Genomic DNA, 18368 nt, shown 5'->3' with positions numbered 1-18368 from the left:
CCGAGTCCGTACGGGAGCTGCAGCAATGGGACAAGACTGTAACTACCAATTGGATATCACGAAATTGGGGAGAAAAAGGGGTAAAACGTAAAAAAAAAACAAAAAAAAACAGCATGATTATTACACAAGTGCACGTATGGTAGAGAACATTCAATTCTCTGGCAACAGCTCTGGTGGACATCCCTTCTGGGGACAATAAAAGGCCACTCTAAAATGTGCAGTTTTGTCACACAACACAATGCCACTGATGTCTCAAGTTTTGAGGGAGTCTGCAGTTGGCAGGCATGCTGACTGCAGGAATGTCCACCAGAGCTGTTGCCAGATAATTGAATGTTAATTTCTCTACCATAAGCCGCTTCCAACGTCGTTTTAGAGAATTTGGCAGTACGTCCAACCGGCCTCATAACCGCAGACCACGTGTATGTTATCGTATGGGCGAGCAGTTGGCTGATGTCAAGCTGTGAACATGGCAAGTGAACAGTGAATACAATTATTTTTGGAGGTCACTAAACCATTGCAATCACATTTTGCACTTTGTCCAACAGAAAAACACGGTCAATGATTGTCATCATCCCTCAATTATAAACATAGCTTGAGAAATGACGTAATCTCATTTGGAAGCTAATTGTATGCTTTACAGATGTAGACTGACTGGCTCCAGATTGGATTAGATTCAGGCCGGTGATGCTGTTACACTATGCAACCAACTGTGACATGGTTTGCTATGGCCCTGGGTTGGTTTGAGTTTGTTGCTAGTTAATACACTGTTGTAGTCAGACATGAGTTAGCTAGTACCACCATAGCTGCATCCAATATTTATTTGTGCCCTGGACATAGGTTGCACCTCGGAGGCTATTTGTGAGTGTTTCGTCTAAGTTACACCAATTTAGAGTGGCATGGAAATCCAATGACATTGCTAAAGTAGGCAAATAATTTGTAGGAAACATCTTTGCCATATTATGATGTATTCTAATTTACTTTAGAGAGATGGAAATGTTGCAGTTACTGTTACTAGCGAAGTTAATCAAAAATAGCTAGCAATGCTAATGTTAGCTAGCTAAAATACGGTGGTCCCCTCAAAGAAGCTAACTTCCTGCAATTTTACATATTTTGACATTGGGCAAAGAGAAAAATGTGCAGTTTTATAGCTAATCTCATGGTATTCTACACGTTTTGCCTTGAGGCTGAGAGAAAATGTAGCATATTAAAGCTAACTGAAGGTAAAATGTAGTTGTGTTGACTGAAAAAGGCACTGGATTATGATCCATCTTGTTTGATAAATTAACAAATGAAATAGTCAGTGGCATGGTGCATATAGCCATATAAGCACAGTGACATATCCTTACTGCAGTCATTTTCTTGGCTTATTGGGGTGGCTTTCAGTTAGTTATTTTTGGCAACCCATCCCATGAGATTGAATGTCATTCCAGGTCATCTGTTCTGTTATATTTCTTCAAATCTGACTAACCCAGTTTACTGCTTGCTAAGAATTCTATCTGATGGTGTTTGCATGTTTAGGTGAAAATACATATAATATCCCATTTGGAACACTGACAAGTAAAAATTGTTTTAATTTGTAAATATATTTGTATTTATTTTTTTAAATCTGAGTGGGTGGGCCTGGCTACCGAGTGGCCAGTCCGCCCCTGTTTGTTTATCTTATGTAAACAAGAAACGCACTGTTGACAGCAGTGACTTACATTAAGTCTGGACTGGAGTCTGTGACACAACTCTGTGTCAACTGAACAGTCAAGACTGCCCCTGTCGGTGATTTTAATACTGTCCTACACCATTTCCCGGAAAAGCGCAACTCGACTACCATTTATTCTTTAGGGCTTGCCCTCGCCTGAACTTTGGCTGTTGTTTGATGCTTTGCGGGATATAGTTGCATCAATTACAGAATAGGACACTAACCCTCTGGTTGCATTTGGTTTACTTATGCTATAAAATAGTGCAATCTTATTCTCTAATTATGTGTCATTATTTAGGATATCGGCTGCATTAAATTAAACGACGGGAATACGTGTGGAATGATTACTTCACTGAGCCAAGATATTGTAAAATGAAACGTCATGATACTGCTACGTGCAGCATCGTGCAATATATGCGTTTATTGGGTCTGCTCAAGACTTCCTCGTTACGCCTTCTCTCACAACAGCATGGTTTCTCGGAAATCATGTTGCCTGAAGTTTGAGCGCGCCTGCAATTGAGGTGCCTCAGCGCAGATGCCGACTGCTGCCAAAACTGCCCCCCCACCAATGAAGTGTGTGCATGATACTGTATTAGGGAAATCCCACCCACTTTATATAAAAAGCCGTTTCCTTGAGCAGACTGTACACACTGCCAATGAAGACCAGAGTGGATATTAACGTTACAAGCAATCACAGAGGAATAACATCCCGCTCCAGCTTCACTAAAGGGAATACCTGCTTTTAGGCTCAATTACAAATCACCGGGATTAAGCGACATCATATTGCAGCTGTAAGTTATTTTATTTTATTATTGCATGCACAAGGCTACGTAGAAACGTTGTGTTTGTGCTAGTGCTCTTTGTACATATTTACAGCAGATATACTTGTAATTTATAGTATAGGCTATTTTCTATTCAATTGACTGGGATTTGGTTTTCCATGTGTGCAGCAGCGTGCGTTGTCATTGGGCATATATATCCCACATATTTTGACAGATTTTATTTACACTGACAGGAGGCTAGAACAAGAGGTGCGCTCATTTGTGAATTTAACGAGAAGTGGAACAATGCAGTTATAATTAATGCAACATTGCACTAGTATATTTATGACTTTTTAAAAGTTCTAGTTAAAATATAAAGTTGCAAGTTTTAGTAGGTCAAGGTTGCAACACTAATTTAGAGGCACTGTAATGCATTGGTCAAAATATGCATGCGCTTGTTCAGTGCACGACTAAAGTTTGCGTGGTTGAATACGTCTGTTAGTTCTTTTGAAGAGCTTCTAAAGAACCCGCTCCCTTTAACCTCGAATGCAACATAAATAGCGATATAGCATCAGTGTTGGAAAAAGTACCAAATTGTCATACTTGAGTAAAAGTAAAGATACCTTAATAGAAAATGACCCAAGTAAAAGTCAGTCACCCAGTAAAATACTACTTGAGTAAAAGTCTAAAAGTATTTGGTTTTAAATATACTTAAATATCAAAAGTAAATGTAATTGATCAAATATACTTAAGTATCAAAAGTAAAAGTACAAGTATAAATAATTTCAAATTCCTTATATTAAGCAAACCAGATGGCACCATTTTCTTGTTTTTATTTATTTATTTATGAATAGCCAGGGGCACACTCCAAGGGATGTAGCTCAGTTGGTAGAGCATTGCGTTTGCAACGCCAGGGTTGTGGGTTCGATTCCCACGGGGGGCCAGTATTAAAAATAAAGTAATGTATGCACTCACTAACTGTAAGTCGCTCTGGATAAGAGCGTCCGCTAAATGACGTAAAATTTAAACACTCATTCACATCATTTACAAATGTGTTTAGTGAGTCTGCCAGGTCAGAGACAGTAGGGATGATCAGGGATGTTCTCTTGATAAATGTGTGAATTTGACAATTTTCCTGTCCTGCTAAGCATTCGAAATCGAACAGGGAAAATGTATGGAGTAAAAAGTACATTATTTTCTTAAGAAATGTAGTAAAGTAAAAGTAAAAGTAGTGAAAAATATAAATATTAAAGATACCCCAAAAAACGACTTAAGTCAAGTACTTTACACCACTGTATAGCATAACCTTTCAGCTGCTTGAATAAGATAATTAAAACACGTTTAAATAATTTTAATGTAGTTCTAAAATGCACATTATAGACATACTAGAAGTACTGCTCTCTTTCACTTTCTCTTTGCACAGATTTCCAGTAATTTGCCAGTTGTTGGCAATGGTCATAGTCGCTACATCACATTTCCTGGTCATGAACTTCACTGAGCGCACTAAACATCTGCACTAACTGAGCAGGGTAGTGGGTGGGAGTGACATGCTTGTACATCTAAATACCATGTGTCTAAAACTAAGCTTATCTCTTCTCCTTGATCTCCCAGGAACCATGCCTGTGTCTAGGATGAGAATGAGGCCTTGGCTGGAGGATAAGATTGAGTCCAACTCCATCAGTGGTTTGGTGTGGGTGGACAAGGTAATACTTTCCTGCTCGTCAAACTCATCTAATGCTTTTTTTTAGACAATACTCCCTGAAACACTGCAGTGGGACACTGTCATTGTAAGAAGAGAACTCAGTCGAGACATTGACATCTCAAAACATATTTAGTACTATTACCCATGAACAGGACTACTCAAAACTAGGCATGTACAGGAGAAGCTGGGGTGAGAGATAGGAGGCGCTAATTTGAAACCCATTTCTTTGTGGTTTTGTCCAGGACAAGAAGATTTTCTCCATCCCATGGAAGCATGCTGCACGTCACGGATGGGACCTGAACAAGGATGCCTGTCTATTCAAGCAATGGGCTATGCACACAGGTGAGAAAATGACACGTAACTAGACTACCTACTCTCATAATAATGGACTTTCACCTAGATTAACAATATGCACTTCAGCACCTCAGGGTTTTTCAATATACTTTCTGCATCATAATAACAATGATATTACTTGTCTGTTGATGCAGGGAAATTCATACAAGGCGAGACTACACCAGACCCTAAGACATGGAAGGCTAATTTCCGCTGTGCAATGAACTCCCTTCCTGACATCAAGGAGGTGAAAGACAAGAGCATCAACAGAGGGTCTGGAGCGGTGCGCGTTTACAGAATGCTGAACGTCTGCACAAAGCCAAATAACAAGAGGTCAAAAGCAAAGGATGCAAAGAATAACAACAAGGTAAGGTTATATTACTTTTGAACTGCAACCCTCTTTAGAATCCCTTTATCATCACATGTAGTACTGTTTTCCCTCTGCTGAATAAAGACCGGTGCATGTGTATTTAGCTGGCTGTATAAAGACCAGTGTCAACAGAGATGAATATTACAATCTTATTTCATGTTTTGCTGTTTTCTCTTCTAGGGGTTAAACATCAAGACAGAGGAAATGGACTACAGTGAAACCCATTGCCCAGAGGACCGCAACACCAACACACACCTGCAGGATGACAGAATGACACAGGAGAGCACAGTCGACAGCACAGTCGACAGCACATACAACCTAGGTGAGACCATCACAGCAGCGTCATATCTTGATGGCTCTGTCAATGATTACCAGACTCTGATATACAAACGCTGCAGAATTTACATTAAACATTGTCCCAACAAAAGAAACAAAGGACAAGAGACTATGAATTCACTGATTCGTTCACAAAACTGCATGTGAGATGTGACTGAACGTGAGGATTCAAATGAATGGATGTCCTTATGGTTTTCTTTGTCTTTTCTATTAAGGTTTTACGACGTACGTCCCTGATGTTACAGACTTTCCCACCTCTGTGGAAATAGGCCCAGACAGCACCAATGCTGATGTTCCAGACTTTTCCACCTCTGTGGAAATAGGCCCAGAAGGCACCAACGAATACTACCCGTCTTTCCAAGTGTCACCGGATCACTCCACAGGTAAGATTAAGCTTGCTTGATGCTTGGGTTTGATTCAACTCTTTGTGTTTCAGTGTTGGCTGCAAATATAATTGAGGTTTGCGCAATGCTCATGTCAATTTTCCTTCTTCAACTTTACAGACTATGAAGACAGTCTAGATATGAATGAAGAAACCCTTATTGAGGTAAGTTTGTCTCTACCAGTACACGTTCAGTGTGCTTTTTTCATTATCAGGAATACCCATGTTTACCAGATATTCTGCATTGAATACTAAAAATTATAACACAGTTAAACCAAGCAAAAATGCAACCAGGCTTATCCCCTGTGTTTTGCTCTTTCAGATTGCAAAGCATTGGGAGCAATTGGAACAATTGGAGCAATTGGAGCAGCAAGACAGTGTAAACATCAAGGGTTTCCTGAGCAATGAAGTAGCCACAGCAGAGTCATACAACACAGCAGAGTCTAACCACAGTCCAGAGAGCCAATGGAGTGATAACTCAGGTAAATGATGCTAGAGGGAATCAGGCTGTTTGTTATACTGTACTATTCAACAGCAGGATTTCATCATGTCTGCATGTATTGTCTTTGTGTAACATTTGCTAGTCAAAATTAAAGACTACAACAGGAAAATAAAACTCTGATGGAATCCAAGGGCCTTTAGAAACAGATTTGTAAAAATAAAATAAAAATGAAAAACGTTCATTTGTAAAACGCTGAGTCAGACGATTGAGGAACGTATTTCAGTCAATAGTATTTCCTTCTCATATGCATAAGGTGTGAAACATGATAATGCATGTAAGGTAAACAGATGGCAGGGACAAGAACTGAATGATCACACCGGAGCCTAAGTTTCCCTATTTTATTTTTTCATTACATCAAAATCCTCTAACAAGGCTGCTCTCAACATTGCACAACATAAGAGGTAATCTGTAACTTCATTCAGCTGTGTTTCTCTTGCATCACTGACCGGCTTTGTTTTGTTTTGTTTGTCTTATAGGGTCAGAAATAGAGCTGCGGTTATACACAGAACTGAGCCCAGGACAACCAATGGCTGAAGATCTCCTCTCTTACACCGACCACTGGGCCCTGAACAACACACTGAACAACAACATGACCAGTTATCTCCAACAGATCTCCTGCCCACTCTGAGCCCAGCCTACTCTTTCTCAGACACTGTTCAGAAACAAAATACTTTACTCTGACTCTACAGCCTCAAAGACTTCTTCTTTATTGCGTGACCTCTGAACCTTAAGCTACACCATGTTTGCCATTTGACCTCTGCTGCTCTGTGACAGTTGGAGGATCTCTGAAGTAATATAGCATTTTTTTACAGGAAGAAGACATTTTTACCAAGTGTCATGCTCTCTATTCTGTTTCTGTCTTTGTTAAATCGTTGTGCTCATAGCTGTATTGTTAATTTACAAGATCCATAGTTGTAATGAGGGCACCTATCCCGTTGCCAGGACAACACAGAAACTCTCCACCTGGGTGAGCAATGCTATCAGTTTTTTCTGTTTTACTGTGAATTTTCTTAAATGTAATTTACACTTGTATATACCCAGGATGATAATCATTCATAACAAACTATTATAAAAAAATGTCTGTTCATTTGGTGAAAGGTCTTAAAGATGTGTTGTTTTGTGTATTGAATCTGTAAATACTGTATTTGTATTGAATATTTGTGTCGCGATTTGTTTTATACAAAATAAATAAAATACCAACTTATTTTGTAGTGCATATAGTATAATATACTTATTATCTAATACTACTTATATCTGCCATGACAAAGAGGACAGACTTTTAGAGAGGTTTTGATGAGCCTGTTTGACCTGATTTGTTAGTTAGCAGCACTGCAGTGACAACAGCCTGGTGCAAGGTTATAGTAACATTACAGTGTAATAATCGTAAAATCAATCAAATACATTTGAAATAACATTTTCTTGGAAACAGATTAGTTTTAAAGGGAGTCTCTTAGTGGCAGTCATCAAAGTGGCAGGGCTTTTAACTGAGCATGAAAGGGTTTATTTTAATGGTGAAGGTCACTTAACACAGCATTGTGTGTATATATCACATGATTAATCCTAGCTGTTGTAAACTACTTTCATCAATACATTAGAGAGGAATTACATTCTCAGACTCAAGCCTATTAAACACTGTTGAATACTGATGCACATTTTTTCATGTCAGGTTTGTTACATTCTAGAAAAGGTTAACAAATATGGCCATATGGAGTTTGAGATATATTCCTCACAAGTTGTGACCTGAACAGACTACTTGACAATTATTGGAAACCTTTCAGAGCAATCACGATACGCATGCCAGGGCAGGGTTTTTCCAGGTAATAGGCTATACATCAGCAGTCTTGGCCTAAATACCGAACCTTCCCTTATCATCTGACCAAGAAGTGTTCAGTATCTAGTGGATCTTCCACAATCCTCAGGGGGGTTTCTACTAGATAACACAGCCACAATGTCAAAATTGGCACAAAAAAATATTAGTCTTAATTTCAGGTTAGGGTTAGGCAGAAGGTTAGCAGTGTTGTTAAGATTAGGGTTGATGTTAGGGTTAGGTTTAAAATCAGATTTTAAGAAGAGACATTGTAGAAATGGGTGTGGTTTAGCCATAATTATGACTTTATTGCTGTGTTAACTAGTGACGACAACTCAGGGGAACTTTTTAAACATTTGTCCCAGACACCTGCTCTCTCCGCTAGCAAAATGTTACACTAACCAAACTCCACCACTGTATCTGAGAGGGAGAAGCATTCCTTCCTTAATTACCTCGTACCCCTGCACATCGACTCAGTACTTGTACTCCCTGTATATAGCCTCATTAGTGTTATTCATTATTCACTGTGTATTTATTCCTTGTGTCACTATTTCAATTTTTTTATTTAATTTTGTACCTTTATCTTTAACTCTGCATTGTTGGAAAATGACCTCTAAGAGCATTTCACTGTTAGTCTACACCTGTTGTTTATGAAGAATGTGACAAATTCAATTTGATTTGATTTAAAGAACTAGCAAGATCGATAACAGTAGCTCATACTAAACATTAATTTCTTCCAAAAAGCAAAGTACATGTACTGCTTCTAATTGACAGAGACTTGACTGCACATGAAATGTGCACAGAGCCGTAACCAGGGTTTAAGACATTATCACTTTGGCTGCTGTAGGTTCATTCACCTCAGTCTATCTACAAACACATAGGCTATGAGCTATACAATTGTACTGTTATACCACTGAAAGGGGGGAAATATGATAAATGATTCACACTGACACGTAGCATCAGCGACTGTTCATTCAATTATAATGATGAATTGCATAAAATCCCCAACTTTTTAAATATATCTATTTTCTTAAATGACATAGCATTCACATTTATATTCCTAGGCATTACTAATCAAGCTCCGCACAAACAGACATCAATGGAGCACACAGATGATCGTATTATCACATTCACATTAATTAGAATAATACTTACGATTCTGTATTAATATCAGTGATGTAGTAGTAAAAACAAAAAGTGGGTAATGGGTAAACTATAAACTCCAGTGGGCGATCGAGATAACACGAACAAACATCGATATAAATGAAAACGTAGGACATTTTTAGAACTGTATTTTTTGCGTTTTGATTGCATTTTAGTGTAGGCCTATAGGGAAGATAGGCCATGTACAGATGTTCATATTGAAACCTATCTTCTTTTTTAAAGTTCCTAACTTGTTTGATGAGATTAGTACATTTCTTCTCAGGAGACCCCATATGGGGCCCCGACCCCAAGTTTGGGATTGTCAGTAGTTACCACAGCCACAAGGTCAAAATTGGTTAATGAAAACAAAAATTATATTTTTGGTCTTAATTTAAGGTAAGGGTTAGGCATAATGTTAGCAGTGTGGTTATGGTTCAGGGTATAGTTTCAAATCAGATTTTAAGAAGTTACATTGTAGAAATAGGCAGGTTTTAACCATAATTATGACAACCCAAGTTTGGGAACCACATTTTAGTCATTTAGCAGACGCTCTTATCCAGAGCGACTTACAGGAGCAATTAGGGTTAAGTGCCTTGCTCAAGGGCACATCGACAGATTTTTGACCTAGTCGGCTCGGGTATTAGAAGCAGCGACCTTTCGGGTACTGGCACAACGCTCTTAACCACTAAGCTAACTGCCGCCCTAGGTACTAACCTCTCTCTCTGCTTGCTTCCTTTTTCTCGGTCTCCTCTGCTTCCTGCATGCATAGAGAGAAATAGTAATGGCGTCTTTTTGTAGGCACTAACTTCGCCATCGCTCATTGGACAAAGCCTATGAGGAAAATGAATGCAGTTTTTGGATAAACACAGAACATAAGGTACGTGGTTAACACAAGTTTAGGAGATCTTATACGTTTTATTCTATGAGATAATCTCCATCAGCTAATGCAACTTTACGTGAATTTATGTACAAAGAAAAAACACAAATGCTTCATAATTCATAAAGGTCATGTTAACTGACTGCTATTATTTCATAGAACAAGATGTATAAGATCTCCTAAGCCTGTGTTAACGTCAGACATTATTTTCGGCATTTATTCCCAAACCCTATTCTTTTCCCATTACATTTTCCCATTGGGATGGCTGAACAAACCAGAGTTAACTTATTTCAGGATATTAGGACTACAAACTGGCGAGTTTTATTGCAACCCGCCTAGACAACAGATATACACTTACAAATTCCAGTCGGCCACACTGGAATTGAATAAAAATACACCATCTCAGCTTCCAGCCTTCCAGGGCACACCAAATTTCACACATCATGGGGATCTGTGAAGTGATTGTGTAGTACAAGCCGCTTCATCCAAAGCCCCATGCTCCTCTTCTCCGCTGATGGCAGCCAGACCGGCAGGCAGGCAGGCAGACAGGAGCACTTTATGCACTCTAATAGTATAACTTCAGCCGGAGGAGCTTTAGACGCCCATTTGTGGGACTTTCTCTTTGTAAACAGACTAATACTTAGAAGCAAACGTATTATTCTCAGTTACTTAATCTCTAAGGCATGGCGTGGACGCTATAGATATTGTAAACAGATGCCATAATTTACAACATATGGATAAATAAAGCACTATGTCATCTTTTTCAAAACAATGGTTCAAGCCCTCCCATCAAACCAAGCCTGTCATGAGTCAATGACTTCACTGGAGCCTGGAGTATACTGGCACAACCCAGACTGGTTATGGTTGTATAAATCATATTATTTCGCCCGTGTTACTACTCAAACAGCCCTTCTCTAAAGATCTTCTACCTTCCATAAACTACCCACTGGGCACAGATGTCAGTTCAACGTCTAGTTTTGATTTACATTTGGTTCAGTTGTCAACTAACGTGAATCCAACTTGAAATCAACAAAACATTTCATTAGATTTAGGTTAAAAGTTGGGTAAAAAAAAAAAGTCCTTATGTTGATGCTTTTTTGCAAATCCAATCAGTTTTTCATGTTGATTCAATGTCATGACGTTGATTTTTTTGGTTGAAATGACGTCAAAACAACGTTGATCGAACCAGTTTTTGCCCAGTGGGTTTAGACGCCCATTTGTGGGACATTCTCTTTGTAAACCGACTAGTACTAGTAGGTATTAGTACTAGTACTTTCCTTATTCTCATCTCTAAGGCATGGCATGGAGGCTAACTTTTCCTCAGCAGTTTAACATTAAGAAAATTATATTATATACACGTATCTAATCTGTTCACACATTTAATTTGGGGTTTTGTTTTATAAAGACCCAGGGGCTTCAGTGTATTTATTTCTGATAGATATTCGGTGACTGATTTCAAAGTCAATAGACATGCCGGTTGCTTTACAAGGCCTTTAAATTAATCAAAAATGATATTAATGCATTATATGCCAATGCCCTCAGAAGAGTTGTAATCATTATTAGGCTACCATGCATATTCAACAATAATAGGCCTACAGTGGGGGAAAAAAGTATTTAGTCAGCCACCAATTGTGCAAATTCTCCCACTTAAAAAGATGAGAGAGGCCTGTAATTTTCATCATAGGTACACGTCAACTATGACAGACAAATTGAGAAAAAATAATCCTGAAAATCACATTGTAGGATTTTTAATGAATTTATTCGCAAATTATGGTGGAAAATAAGTATTTGGTCACCTACAAACAAGCAAGATTTCTGGCTCTCACAGACCTGTAACTTCTTCTTTAAGAGGCTCCTCTGTCCTCCACTCGTTACCTGTATTAATGGCACCTGTTTGAAGTTGTTATCAGTATAAAAGACACCTGTCCACAACCTCAAACAGTCACACTCCAAACTCCACTATGGCCAAGACCAAAGAGCTGTCAAAGGACACCAGAAACAAAATTGTAGACCTGCACCAGGCTGGGAAGACTGAATCTGCAATAGGTAAGCAGCTTGGTTTGGAGAAATCAACTGTGGGAGCAATTATTAGGAAATGGAAGACATACAAGACCACTGATAATCTCCCTCGATCTGGGGCTCCACGCAAGATCTCACCCCGTGGGGTCAAAATGATCACAAGAACGGTGAGCAAAAATCCCAGAACCACACGGGGGGACCTAGTGAATGACCTGCAGAGAGCTGGGACCAAAGTAACAAAGCCTACCATCAGTAACACACTACGCCGCCAGGGACTCAAATCCTGCAGTGCCAGACGTGTCCCCCTGCTTAAGCCAGTACATGTCCAGGCCCGTCTGAAGTTTGCTGGAGTGCATTTGGATGATCCAGAAGAGGATTGGGAGAATGCCATATGGTCAGATGAAACCAAAATATAACTTTTTGGTAAAAACTCATCTTGTCGTGTTTGGAGGACAAAGAATGCTGAGTTGCATCCAAAGAACACCATACCTACTGTGAAGCATGGGGGTGGAAACATCATGCTTTGGGGCTGTTTTTCTGCAAAGGGACCAGGACGACTGATCCGTGTAAAGGAAAGAATGAATGGGGCCATGTATCGTGAGATTTTGAGTGAAAACCTCCTTCCATCAGCAAGGGCATTGAAGATGAAACGTGACTGGGTCTTTCAGCATGACAATGATCCCAAACACACCGCCCGGGCAACGAAGGAGTGGCTTCGTAAGAAGCATTTCAAGGTCCTGGAGTGGCCTAGCCAGTCTCCAGATCTCAACCCCATAGAAAATCTTTGGAGGGAGTTGAAAGTCCGTGTTGCCCAGCGACAGCCCCAAAACATCACTGCTCTAGAGGAGATCTACATGGAGGAATGGGCCAAAATACCAGCAACAGTGTGTGAAAACCTTGTGAAGACTTACAGAAAACGTTTGACCTGTGTCATTACCAACAAAGGGTATATAACAAAGTATTGAGAAACTTTTGTTATTGACCAAATACTTATTTTCCACCATAATTTGCAAATAAATTCATTAAAAATCCTACAATGTGATTTTCTGGAGAAAAAAAATCTAATTTTGTCTGTCATAGCTGACGTGTACCTATGATGAAAATTACAGGCCTCTCTCATCTTTTTAAGTGAGAGAACTTGCACAATTGGTGGCTGACTAAATACTTTTTTTCCCCACTGTACATAACATGAATAAAATATTTGAAGCAGGTTGCTGTATATATTTTACTTTTCAGTCAGACAGATTTGTGGTGAGTTGCAATTTAAAGATCCAATGAAGCCGTTTTTATCTCAATATCAAATCATTTCTGGATAACAATTAAGTACCTTACTGTGATTGTTTTCAATTACAATGGTCAAAAATAAACAAAAATAGCTTCTTAGCAAAGAGCAATTCTCAAACAAGAACTTTGCTAGGACTGTCTGGGAGTGGTCTGAGTGGGAAGGGGAAAACTGAAAACTAGTTGTTATTGGCAGAGAGGTTTAGAACTCTTTTTCTTATTGGTCTATTAACTAATTTACTGCCTGGTGATGTCACCAGACAGGCCAAAACTCCATCCCACCGAAACAGGCTGAAATTTCAGGCAGTCTTATAATAATATAATATGCCATTTAGCAGACGCTTTTATCCAAAGCGACTTACAGTCATGCGAGCAAACATTTTTGTGTATGGGTGGTCCCGGGGATCGAACCCACTACCTTGGCGTTACAAGCGCCGTGCTCTACCAGCTGAGCAAACACCTCTTACACTAAATGGGCATTATCATAATTTTCACAATTTCACAGTATCATTCCAACCTCATAGTGTGGAAATATACACTGAACAAAAATATAAACACAATATGTAAAGTGTTGGTCACATGTTTCATGAGCTGAAATAAAAGATCCCAGAAATGTTCCATACACACAAAAAGCTTATTTCGCTAAGATTTTGTGCACAAATTTGTTTACAAATCAAATCAAATCAAATTTTATTGGTCACATGCGCCGAATACAACAGGTGCAGACATTACAGTGAAATGCTTACTTACAGCCCTTAACCAACAGTGCATTTATTTTAAACAAAAAAAGTAAGAATAAAACAACAACAAAAAAAAGTGTTGAGAAAAAAAAGAGCAGAAGTAAAATAAAGTGACAGTAGGGAGGCTATATATACAGGGGGGTACCGTTGCAGAGTCAATGTGCGGGGGCACCGGCTAGTTGAGGTAGTTGAGGTAATATGTACATGTGGATAGAGTTAAAGTGACTATGCATAAATACTTAACAGAGTAGCAGCAGCGTAAAAAGGATGGGGTGGGGGGGCAGTGCAAATAGTCCGGGTAGCCATGATTAGCTGTTCAGGAGTCTTATGGCTTGGGGGTAGAAGCTGTTGAGAAGTCTTTTGGACCTAGACTTGGCACTCCGGTACCGCTTGCCGTGCGGTAGCAGAGAGAACAGTCTATGACTAGGGTGGCTGGAGTCTTTGACAATTTTGAGGGCCTTCCTCTGACACCGCCTGGTATAGAGGTCCTGGATGGCAGGAAGCTTTGCCCCAGTGATGTACTGGGCCGTACGCACTACCCTCTGTAGTGCCTTGCGGTCGGAGGCCAAGCAGTTGCCATACCAGGCGGTGATGCAACCAGTCAGGATGCTCTCGATGGTGCAGCTGTAGAATTTTTTGAGGATCTGGGGACCCATGCCAAATCTTTTTAGTCTCCTGAGGGGGAATAGGCTTTGTCGTGCCCTCTTCACGACTGTCTTGGTGTGTTTGGACCATGATAGTTCGTTGGTGATGTGGACACCAAGGAACTTGAAGCTCTCAACCTGTTCCACTACAGCCCCGTCGATGAGAATGGGGGCGTGCTCAGTCCTATTTTTTTTCCTGTAGTCCACAATCATCTCCTTTGTCTTGGTCACGTTGAGGGAGAGGTTGTTGTCCTGGCACCACACGGCCAGATCTCTGACCTCCTCCCCATAGGCTGTCTCATCGTTGTCGGTGATCAGGCCTACCACTGTTGTGTCGTCGGCAAACTTAATGATGGTGTTGGAGTCGTGCCTGGCCATGCAGTCATGGGTGAACAGAGAGTACAGGAGGGGACTGAGCACGCAGGATCCAGTTGCAGAGGGAGGTGTTTAGTCCCAGGATCCTTAGCTTAGTGATGAGCTTAGAGGGCACTATGGTGTTGAATGCTGAGCTGTAGTCAATGAATAGCATTCTCACGTAGGTGTTCCTCTTGTCCAGGTGGGAAAGGGCAGTGTGGAGTGCGATAGAGATTGCATCATCTGTGGATCTGTTGGGGCGGTATGCAAATTGGAGTGGGTCTAGGGTTTCTGGGATAATGCTGTTGATGTGAGCCATGACCAGCCTTTCAAAGCACTTCATGGCTACAGACGTCAGTGCTACGGGTCGGTAGTCATTTAGGCAGGTTATCTTAGAGTCCTTGGGCACGGGGACTATGGTGGTCTGCTTGAAACATGTTGGTATTACAGACTCAGTCAGGGACATGTTGAAAATGTCAGTGAAGACACTTGCCAGTTGGTCAGCACATGCTCGGAGTACACGTCCTGGTAATCCGTCTGGCCCTGCGGCCTTGTGAATGTTGACCTGCTTAAAAGTCTTACTCACATCGGCTACGGAGAGCGTGATCACATAGTCATCCGGAACAGCTGGTGCTCTCATGCATGCTTCAGTGTTGCTTGCCTCGAGCGAGCATAGAAGTGGTTTAGCCTCGTCTGGTAGGCTTGTGTCACTGGGCAGCTCGCGGCTGTGCTTCCCTTTGTAGTCTGTAATAGTTTTCAAGCCCTGCCACATCCGACGAGCGTCAGACCCAGTGTAGTATGATTCAATCTTAGACCTGTATTGACTCTTTGCCTGTTTGATGGTTCGTCGGAGGTCATAGCGGGATTTCTTATAAGCGTCCGGGTTAGAGTCCCGTTCCTTGAAAGCGGCAGCTCTACCCTTTAGCTCAGTGCGGATGTTTCCTGTAATCCATGGCTTCTGGTTGGGGTATGTACGTACGGTCACTGTGGGGACGACATCATCGATGCACTTATTGATGAAGCCAGTGACTGATGTGGTGTACTCCTCAATGCTGTCTGAAGAATCCCGGAACATGTTCCAGTCTGTGCTAGCAAAACAGTCCTGTAGCTTAGCATCTGCGTCATCTGACCACTTTTTTATTAACCGAGTCACTGGTGCTTCCTGCTTTAGTTTTTGCTTATAAGCAGGAATCAGGAGGATAGAGTTATGGTCAGATTTGCCAAATGGAGGGCGAGGGAGAGCTTTGTATGCGTCTCTGTGTGTGGAGTAAAGGTGGTCTAGAGTTTTTTTCCCTCTGGTTGCACATTTAACATGCTGGTAGAAATTAGGTAGAACGGATTTAAGTTTCCCTGCATTAAAGTCCCCGGCCACTAGGAGCTCTGCATCTGGATGAGCGTTTTCCTGTTGATTAATGGCCTTGTACAACTCATTCAGTGCAATCTTAATGCCAGCATTGGTTTGTGGTGGTAAATAGACAGCTATGAAAAATATAGATGAAAACTCTCTTGGTAAATAGTGTGGTCTACAGCTTATCATAAGATACTCTACCTCAGGCGAGCAAAACCTCGAGACTTCCTTAGTATTTGATTTTGTGCACCAGCTGTTGTTTACAAATATACACAGACCGCCACCCCTTGTCTTACCAGAGTCAGCCGTTCTGTCCTGCCGATGTAGCGTATAGCCTGCTAGCTGAATGTTATCATTGTTGTCGTTCAGCCACGACTCCGTGAAACATAAGATATTACAGTTTTTTATGTTTTGTTGGTAGGATAACCGTAATCTTAAATCGTCCACTTTATTTTCAAAAGATTGAACGTTGGCTAATAGGATTGATGGAAGAGGCAGTTTACTCGCTCGCCGTCGGATCCTTACAAGGCACCCCGATCTTCGTCCGCGATATCTCTGTCTCTTCCTCACGCGAATGACGGGGATTTGGGCCTTGTCGGGTGTCTGTATGATATCCTTCGCGGCCGCCTCGTTGAAGAAAAACGAGGAGCCCTGTTAGTGAGCATTTCTCCTTTGCCAACACAATCCATCCACCTGACAGGTGTGGCATATCAAGAAGCTGATTAAACAGCATGATTATCCTCCGCCTCTCCCGAGTCCGTACGGGAGCTGCAACAATGGGACAAGACTGTAACTACCAATTGGATATCACGAAATTGGGGAAAAAAAGGGGTAAAACGTTTTTTAAAACACAAAAAAAACCCAGCATGATTATTACACAGGTGCACCTATGGTAGAGAACATTCAATTCTCTGGCAACAGCTCTGGTGGACATCCCTTCCGGGGACAATAAAAGGCCACTCTAAAATGTGCAGTTTTGTCACACAACACAATGCCACTGATGTCTCAAGTTTTGAGGGAGTCTGCAGTTGGCATGCTGACTGCAGGAATGTCCACCAGAGCTGTTGCCAGATAATTGAATGTTAATTTCTCTACCATAAGCCGCTTCCAACGTCGTTTTAGAGAATTTGGCAGTACGTCCAACCGGCCTCATAAACGCAGACCACGTGCATGTTATCGTATGGGCGAGCAGTTGGCTGATGTCAAGCTGTGAACATGGCAAGTGAACAGTGAATACAATTATTTTTGGAGGTCACTAAACCATTGCAATCACATTTTGCACTTTGTCCAACAGAAAAACACGGTCAATGATTGTCATCATCCCTCAATTATAAACATAGCTCGAGAAATTACGTAATCTCATTTGGAAGCTAATTGTATGCTTTACAGATGTAGACTGACTGGCTCCAGATTGGATAGATTCAGGCCGGTGATGCTGTTACACTATGCAACCAACTGTGACATGGTTTGCTATGGCCCTGGGTTGGTTTGAGTTTGTTGCTAGTTAATACACTGTTGTAGTCAGACATGAGTTAGCTAGTACCACCATAGCTGCATCCAATATTTATTTGTGCCCTAGACACAGGTTGCACCTCGGAGGCTATTTGTGAGTGTTTCGTCTAAGTTACACTAATTTAGAGTGGCATAGAAATCCAATGACATTGCTAAAGTAGGCAAATAATTTGTAGGAAACATCTTTGCCATATTATGATGTATTCTAATTTACTTTAGAGAGATGGAAATGTTGCCGTTACTGTAACTAGCGAAGTTAATCAAAAATAGCTAGCAATGCTATTGTTAGCTAGCTAAAATACGGTGGTCCCCTCAAAGAAGCTAACTTCCTGCAATTTTACATATTTTGACATTGGGCAAATAGAAAAATGTGCAGTTTTATAGCTAATCTCATGGTATTCTACACATTTTGCCATGAGGCTGAGAGAAAATTTAGCATTTTAAAGCTAACTGAAGGTAAAATGTAGTTGTGTTGACTGAAAAAGGCACTGGATTATGATCCATCTTGTTTGATAAATGAACAAATGAAATAGTCAGTGGCATGGTGCATATAGCCATATAAGCACA

At 40.7% G+C, this 18368-nt stretch overlaps 2 protein-coding genes across 3 annotated transcripts in view; one reads left to right on the top strand and one right to left on the bottom strand.

Annotated features, from left to right (window-relative positions):
* The window catches only part of LOC121579228 (long-chain-fatty-acid--CoA ligase 6-like), a 140511-nt gene that overhangs the window by 63856 nt on the left and 58287 nt on the right, over positions 1-18368 (bottom strand). The gene's annotated exons all lie outside the window — the stretch shown is intronic.
* On the top strand, positions 2336-7280 carry LOC121579229 (interferon regulatory factor 1). Of its 2 annotated transcripts, XM_041893633.1 has the most exons (9): positions 2336-2481; positions 4063-4154; positions 4396-4495; positions 4642-4853; positions 5037-5178; positions 5408-5575; positions 5696-5739; positions 5897-6056; positions 6553-7280. In XM_041893633.1, exons 2-9 carry the CDS (start codon positions 4068-4070, stop codon positions 6702-6704), a joined length of 1065 nt encoding a protein of 354 aa, XP_041749567.1. In that variant the 5' UTR covers positions 2336-2481; positions 4063-4067; the 3' UTR covers positions 6705-7280. The 2 variants fall into 2 exon arrangements, with proteins under 2 accessions (XP_041749567.1, XP_041749568.1); XM_041893634.2 differs by lacking the exon at positions 5897-6056 and having other exon boundaries at positions 2343-2481; positions 6553-6646.

This window comes from Coregonus clupeaformis, chromosome 13 (assembly GCF_020615455.1).
Source record: "Coregonus clupeaformis isolate EN_2021a chromosome 13, ASM2061545v1, whole genome shotgun sequence".
NCBI classification, from domain to species: Eukaryota; Metazoa; Chordata; class Actinopteri; order Salmoniformes; family Salmonidae; genus Coregonus; species Coregonus clupeaformis.
This window is presented reverse-complemented; position numbering and strand designations above follow the sequence as displayed.